The sequence below is a fragment of the Chinchilla lanigera genome, unplaced genomic scaffold, assembly GCF_000276665.1.
Source record: "Chinchilla lanigera isolate Chin_1 unplaced genomic scaffold, ChiLan1.0 scaffold00181, whole genome shotgun sequence".
Lineage (NCBI taxonomy): Eukaryota > Metazoa > Chordata > Mammalia > Rodentia > Chinchillidae > Chinchilla > Chinchilla lanigera.
In genome coordinates, this window is record NW_004955582.1 from 623401 (window position 1) to 630864 (window position 7464).

General features: G+C 44.3%; 1 protein-coding gene across 1 annotated transcript in view; it reads left to right on the forward strand.

The window, feature by feature from the left end:
- Nucleotides 1–5114, forward strand: part of Bbs9 (Bardet-Biedl syndrome 9) — a gene marked incomplete in the record, with an annotated part of 405589 nt that extends 400475 nt beyond the window's left edge. Inside the window, 2 exon segments of the mRNA XM_013509769.1 lie at nucleotides 4407–4517; nucleotides 4684–5114. Of these exon segments, the coding sequence (XP_013365223.1) occupies nucleotides 4407–4517; nucleotides 4684–4715 (143 nt within the window).
- Nucleotides 5115–7464: the final 2350 nt, after the last annotated feature.

The following is a 7464-nucleotide window of genomic DNA, read 5'->3' on the forward strand; positions in this document are numbered from 1 at the left end:
GAGGAAGGGAGACCACCTTAAGATATGGAAACACGAAGACTTAGGAGAAGAAACCTGAGAAAACAGTTCCCCAGTAGAATCATAAGAGAAAATTAGACCAATTCCAGTAGAAGGGCATCTTACAGTACATATGACCTCTTCTTAAGTGCCCAGGCTTTCAAAAATGAGAAACACCTGAGAAAACTGTCAGCACTGAGAGGAGCCAAAGAAGGCCTGACAGTCAGGTCACATCCTGAAAGGACATCAGGTAGAGACAAAGGGACTCTGAATAAACTGTGGACTCAAGTTGATAGTAGTGCGCCGATATAGCTCATGATTGTAACAACTGCACCCCATTAATGAAAGATGCTAGTAACAGGGAGGGTGGGTGAGAATTCTCTGTGCTGTCCGCTAAATTTTTCTATATAACAAAAGCTGTTCTAAAAATAAAATCTACACAAGAAAAAGTTTATCACTGCCCTTACAAAAAAAGAGCACGTGTTGCAGTAGGGCAGACAGTAATGCTTTTGCTTTTATGTCCTTGTTTTTTTTTTTTTTTGAGGCGAGTCTTACTATGCAGTTTATTCTGGCTTTGAACTCACTTGTGTAGCCCAGGCTGGCTTTGAACTTGCAATGAACCTCCTGCCTCAGCCTCCCCAGTACTGGGATTATAGGCATATGCCACCATGCCCAGCTTTGCTTTTATGTCTATATGTATTTCTTTTTCCTTACTGGGGTTTGAACCCAGGGCCTTCACACTGAGCTATATCCCCAGCCCTTTTTATTTTTTTAGAGACGTGGTCTTGCTATGTACTATGTTGCCCAGGTTGGGCTTGAACTTGTGATCTTTCTGTTTCAGCCTCCCAGATTGCAGGATTGTAGGTTTGAGCCAGAATGCCTGACTCAATGATGCCTTTAAGCATATTATTTTAACACTATGAGATAATTTGATGTCAATCCTATAAGATGGGGCATCTGGCAGTGCTGAATGCCTCTAGGAACCTTGGAACCAGCATTTTTACAACAGCTTTCCTTAACCCTTGTTGGGGGAGGATCGCAAACTACTCATGATGACTGGCCCAATCCGGCCTACCAGCTGTTTGGGTACATAGTTTTACTGAAATGTCACCAGTGCTTATTCACGCTGACACACTGACTGTGGCTGCTTTTGCACAGCAGGGGCACAGCCAAGCAGTGGCACCAGGACCAGAGGGCCTGCAGCACCCGGAAATGTCAGTCTGGCCACTCCTGGCTGAGGTACTGAGTAGACAGCAAGGAGCTGGGCGTGAGGCGGGGCTGCGCCCCAGGATTCACCTGGCAAAGAATCAAGTGTGAGCACCAGGCGGCCCCAGCGGCAGGAGAGACCAGGTGGGGCCTGAGGGAGTGGAATAGACGCCCAGGTGGCTCTGAGTTTCAGATTTGAGCCCCACCCTCTTGCTAGGGAGCTGCATTTTGGTCTGGGGTCCATCAGTCTGTGGGAATCCTACCTTTCCAGACCCCACCCCAGGATGTTAGCTTGGCCTAGTGATCCTACCCCTTTTTTGGGCCTCCTAACTTTGACCTGAAAATCATCAGAACCTGCTGATGATTCAGTGTGCAGGCACTGTTCACACTCGCCTGCTCCTCTCTGTGAAGTCGCGCTGCTAAGATTCCTGTTCTGGAGATGATATCAAGGCTGACCTCACTGAAAAGCTTATTCAGGGCTTGTTCAGTTAGTAGATGCTGAGCCATGGTGTGAATCCAGGCGTCAAAGCCCAGTCCCAAGCCCACCTCACCTTCAGTGTGGCCACTGGCTCACACTGGCTAGTGAGAACTGACCACTGAATACACACTGGAAGAAAGGCAGATGCTTTAATAAAAGGTGCTGGACGTCCACACGTAGAAGAATGAAACTAGATCCCACTCATCCTATGGAGAAATCAATTCAAAATTGATCAAAGATCTGGATTTAAGACCTGAAACTTTGAAACTTCTAGAAGAAAGCAGGGAAAATAATTGAAAGTTGAGTTGCCAGCAGAGACTTCTTGAAGGGGACCTCAGTAGCACAATAAATGATCAGAGAAATCAGTAAACGAGACTGCATTGAATTAAAAAGTTTCTGCACAGTAAAGGAAACAATGGGCAAAGTAGAAAGATACCTAAAATGGGAGAAAATCTTTGCCAGCTACTCTTCTGACAGAGGATTAATGTCTAGAATACATTAAAAATGTTCAAAATTTCGCCCTTTGGGAAATGCAAATCAAAATTACCTTGAGATTTCATCTCACCCATCAGAATGACTGTCATCAACAAAACAAAACAAAACAAAAATGCTGACAAGAGTGTGGGCAAAAGGAACCCTTTAACTCTTATACAGTGCTGGTGGGAATGTAAATTAGTATACCTACTGTGGAAATCAGTATGGAGAGTCTTTAAAAAAACTAAACATAGAACAATCGTATGACCCAGCTGTACCATACCTTGGTACATACCCAAAGGAATTAAAGTCAGCTTATGCAGGGAGCCTGGATTCCTATGTTTATTGCAGCACATAAAGAAGAACAAAATCATGTCATTTGCAGGAAAATGGATGGAACTGGAGATTACCATGTTAAACTAAATAAGCCAGAACCTTTTTCTTTTTGGTACCGGAAATCAAACTCATGACCTCAAGCTTGCCAGGGAAGCCCTTATGCCACTGAGCTACATCCCTGGCCCGCCTTTTTTTTTTTTTTTTTGGTTACTGGGAATCGAACTCAGGACCTTGCACTTGCCAGGCAGGCGCCAGACAACGTAGTTGAGGATAGCAACATGTAATATAACAACCACTGTTAATTTGTATTATTTTGTCTTAAAACCCTCTATCACTTTAAATGTTCTTGCTTTGATTTATGTTTGTGATACTGGTATGCTGCTATTGTTCTATTTTCTGTTTGTGTCTCATTTACTACTCTCTTTAAAATAAAAAAACTTTAAATAAATAAATAAATAAGCCTGACTCAGAAAGACACATGTTGCAAGTTTTCCCTAATAGGTATAAACTAAAAGCCAAAAGCAAACAGAAAGGTGGAATGAGAGTGGAGGAGAGACTGTTATTAGATGGGGGAAAGGAATAAGGGTGAAGGGGTAATGGGGACCTGGATGTGATCAAAATTGCCACACTAAAACCCCGTATGTTCTAAAATTGATAAGCACTAATAAAAATACATGTAAAAACTTAGTGTGGTTCCCTTCCTGATAGGGCCGTTGCTCTCCACACATGGGGGGCAGTACCATCCCGTGATGGGTTATCAGGGGTGTTCTGTCCTGGGGATTCTGCAGCTATGCTGATTCCTATTTTATGGTCACTGAATCCCTCTCTCCCCATTTTCCTTTGGATCTGGTTTTTCTTCAGAAGGAATGTAGAGGGTGGGTGCAGGGGAACTTTCCTTCACTCCGGGGTCCAGCCACTCCCTCCCATGGGGGTAACATGGTCTTCCCATCTGTGCTGCCTGCAGCCTGTCATCAGCATCCTTAACCTTCTTACATGTGAATCCAAGCTTGGGTGTTGGGGTACTGGACTCAGTGTGTGAGAAGTACCCACTTCACCAACAAGAAAAGCAGGATACGTACACTGTGGTTAGCATGTGTCCAGGAAATGGTGGTGGGTGAGGTCAGAATGTGGATGCAATCAGGAGACTTGCAGGATCCCGAGCTCCCCACACACATCTGTGGTGGCCACAGTCAGGTGACACCCCTGGCCTTTTGGCCCTGGCATTCCCGGTGCAGCTCACGGCTGCTGCTACTCTGTGGAAGGCTGGTATCTATGCCAGGGGGCTGCATCCAGGACAGTCAGATTCCAGAGGAGCCCCTGACATCCCGCTAAGAGCCCTGCAGCCTTCCACTCACTCAAGGAGAGTGTTTTCTCTCCTCATGGTTTCTGATGTTCTGGTATCAAGGAGAAGTCCTGCCCAGGGCCTCTTATATCGTGGACGCTACATTTGCTATACTTCTGACATTTCTTTGTTTTTTTCTTGTTAGGTGTTTTTTTTTTTTTTTTTTTTTTTTAACAGAGTCTCATTATATTGTCCAGGCTGGCCTTGAATTCACTGTGTAGCCCAGTCTGGCCTTAAACTCACAGCAATCCTCCTGCCTCAGCTTCCCAAGTGCTGGGATTACAGGAGTGTGCCACCAGACCCAGCCAGTTCTGACATTTCTGACTTTTAAAAAAGGATAAATTTGAGACAACACTGTTAATGCTGTTGCCAGGTCTTAACCACTTCTGCCTATCTGTGGAGGTGGCAAGCCTTTTCACCAAAGGCAGACAAAATGATCACTCCCGGTCCTCTCCCAGACATTGTTGTCACATTGTTTATTATCTTTACACTTAGCATGTTCCTAAACTGCGGCACTGTGTGGAGAGGCACATCTTCTCCCACATTGCTTGAAACACTGCATTTCTTACATAGGTGGCTGTACTCCAATCCCAGAGTCAGACCTGGAGGAGAGATCAGCAGAACAAGACTCCACAGAGCCATTTACCAGCCACAGACTCCTCATCGCAGAGCCCTCTGCACCTGGTAAGAGAAGAGTGCCTTTCCCGGGACTCTGTCAGGTTTGCATACTAGGAGCGCTCTGCAAACTGCTGCTTTCCAATTTCTTCATCCTTTTGCAGCATTAGCATGGTTGACTGGTGATGTGTGTCTTCCTGTCATCATTCAGACCTCCTCTCTTTCTCTTTTCCAGAAGGTTCCATCCACCAAGGGCTTTCTGAATAGTCGGTAGAGCCACCTGGTTGAGGGGAAGCTGCCTTCCCCAAGCTGAGCCTCACGGACCCCGTGCCCCAGGCGTGGGTTGGCCATGCTGCACAGGGTTCACCCTGGAAACAACACTCTGGGGAGATGGAGACCCGGCTCTGTGCTCTGCTGAGAACCTGGAGCACCAGTGCAGGCAGGTCAGCTGAGAGCCCAGAGTTGTCTGTGCTTGCTGCAAAGCGTGTTACTGCTTTTGGCCATCTGTGAGCCCAGAGTCATAGGACTTAATGAGATGACACAGTTTGGGGACAGACTGTAATGCCAACATCTTAATCCAAAATAATTTGACATCCTATTTTTTCACAGGATTCTTACACAATTTTAATAAAGCATCTCACTGTCAATCTTACAGGTGACCTATAATCTGAGGTTCTATAAGTGATTTCTCCACCTTGTTTTTCAGAAGGAATTGAAAAGTTTGTTACTCTATGGTTAGAGTGAATATTGCACTCACTGTGTAGACCAGCTGACCTCTAACGTAGCTCTTCTTGCTTCAACTTCCCAGGTGCATGGATTACAGGCATGTGCCACCACACCCAGTTTAAATAAAATAACTACTATGGAACTTTTGTTTGCTTTGCTGTATTAGATTAAAGACAGAAACTGTTATGTTTTCTAATATTAGATGAAAATTTAAAATATTTGTCTCCTCTTTTCATTACCCTAATGGGTATACCTTTAAAAAAATTCAGGTTGTAAAAGAACTCATACTTTGTTACAGTTAAAATTTAACGTTTTATATGTAAGAAATTAAAGTGATTTTTTTCTATTTCAAGTAAGAATTACACTTGTAAGACTGGTTTATTTAAACAAACATGTGCCTATAAAACTTTCAGATAGCCTATCAGTACAAAGTGGGAGTGGTTCATTGTTTTTCTGTAGCTGAAGTGTGGAAAAGCTATTCAGGGTCACTTATGTAGCATTCTCAGCATCCTTTATTAGGAGATGTAGTAGAAGATGTGATGTTCCTCACTATCAAGTGGAGGAGTGGCAGCTGCTGGCCAGCAGCAAATCTTCCACAACCCATGGGAACTGGCCCAGAGATGTGGGCTCTAGAAACCCCATGCATTTCCCATCATCTTAGCAGCTCCGTACTGGAAAGTCACAGAGTCCACTGCCTATGCCTGTACACTGTGGTGCTTAGAGCATAAGACTGTGTGTACTTCCACAACACTTGGTCTCCACACACTCACTCACCTGGTATCAAGCACTGCAGTTGTGCCCATCAGGGAGATGCCTTTGCCTCACACTCTTAATTGTGATGCTGGGTGTGCACTGGGTGGGAAAGGAATTGCTCCAGCAGAAAAGCTCACAATAACTTAACCATCTTCAGAGTTTACCCAAACCATACACATACATCCCATGAGCCCATATGAAATATCTCCCAGCTCAGCTTCCCTTGACCTGACCCCAAGTCCACAGCCACTCTGCTACCCAACCAATGGGACAAGAGGAGAGACAGTTGTCTTCACCAATTACACTTGAAATATTTAAAAATTGTAAAATATATGACTGTGTGCCTGGGCAAGGAAGGTACCTCTAAGTTTAAGCTTCATTAGTATCACAGTAAATTTACTTTATGTGATAGAGAGAGTAGAAACTACACAATAAATAATTTGTTCCTAAATTTTCTCCAAATGTATGAGACAGGAGTATGTGGGAAAGGGTGGAAGGATGGAAAGGGCAGTTTTGTAAGGAAGGGTTTAAAATTCCTCTAAGTCTGCTCTGGGCCTCTATCAAGTAAACCAATATGTCTTGAGCTCAAATATAAGTACACATTCAATTTTCATTGTTGGCAATTAATTATTCCCTTATTGGTATCAGTAAACCTTTAAAGACTTTCACAGCAATGATTTTTCCATTCAGTGTCCTGGATTCAATGGAGAAATGTTTCACCTTACACATCCAGGGGCATTCTGACCCTCACTTATTAACCATCCCATGGGTTGTCCAAAAGGAACTGAGCTGTCTTTGCTGTATATAGGCAAATGGTTTATTTTAGGGAAGCACAGAGCATATTATCAAATGTAAAAGCCCACAGCCCACTCCAGGTTCATCAGTATGATGAGAGTAAAAAGCCTCCAAAGTAGACAAATTTGACTAATGTCTGTTTACCTGGCCATTGGAATCATGTCTGTTCCACCTGGTATCAGTTCCAGAGAGAGAAACTCACAGTGTCACCTGTAAACCCCCATTTCCATGTGTTGGGTGTCTCAAGGGAACATTAAGATCATCTGAGTAAGAGAAACAGTTAAAATAAAATGCTTTTGGGGACTTCTGGGAAGATGGCAGAGTGGTGAGCAGTGGAGACACAGCCTGTCTGAGATTTGGATTCCAGATGCTGGAATATAGCAATGTGACGAAGAGAAGGATTAGCAATAATCTGAAGTGAGAATTTGAGCTCACAGGGAAAGTGAAGAGAGGAACCTCAACAGAGAAGAGGGAAGTGGCAAGTGACGCTGTCTTCCTGAGCCCCAGCTTGTGGTGTGAAAGGGGCAGGTCAAACCTGCAGATGCACAGTGACTACTAGCAACCCCCAGAGGTCTGCATGGAAAAATACGTCAATGCAATCGAGCAATGGATGCTGCAGGCTGCACTGGCTGGTGAGTTTTTCCAGGTTCATATGCCCCTAGAAGAGAGTGATTAGTTGGTCACCATTTTGCCAAGGGGCCAAATGAACTAAAACTCAGAGCAGCTGCAGATTGGCTCCATC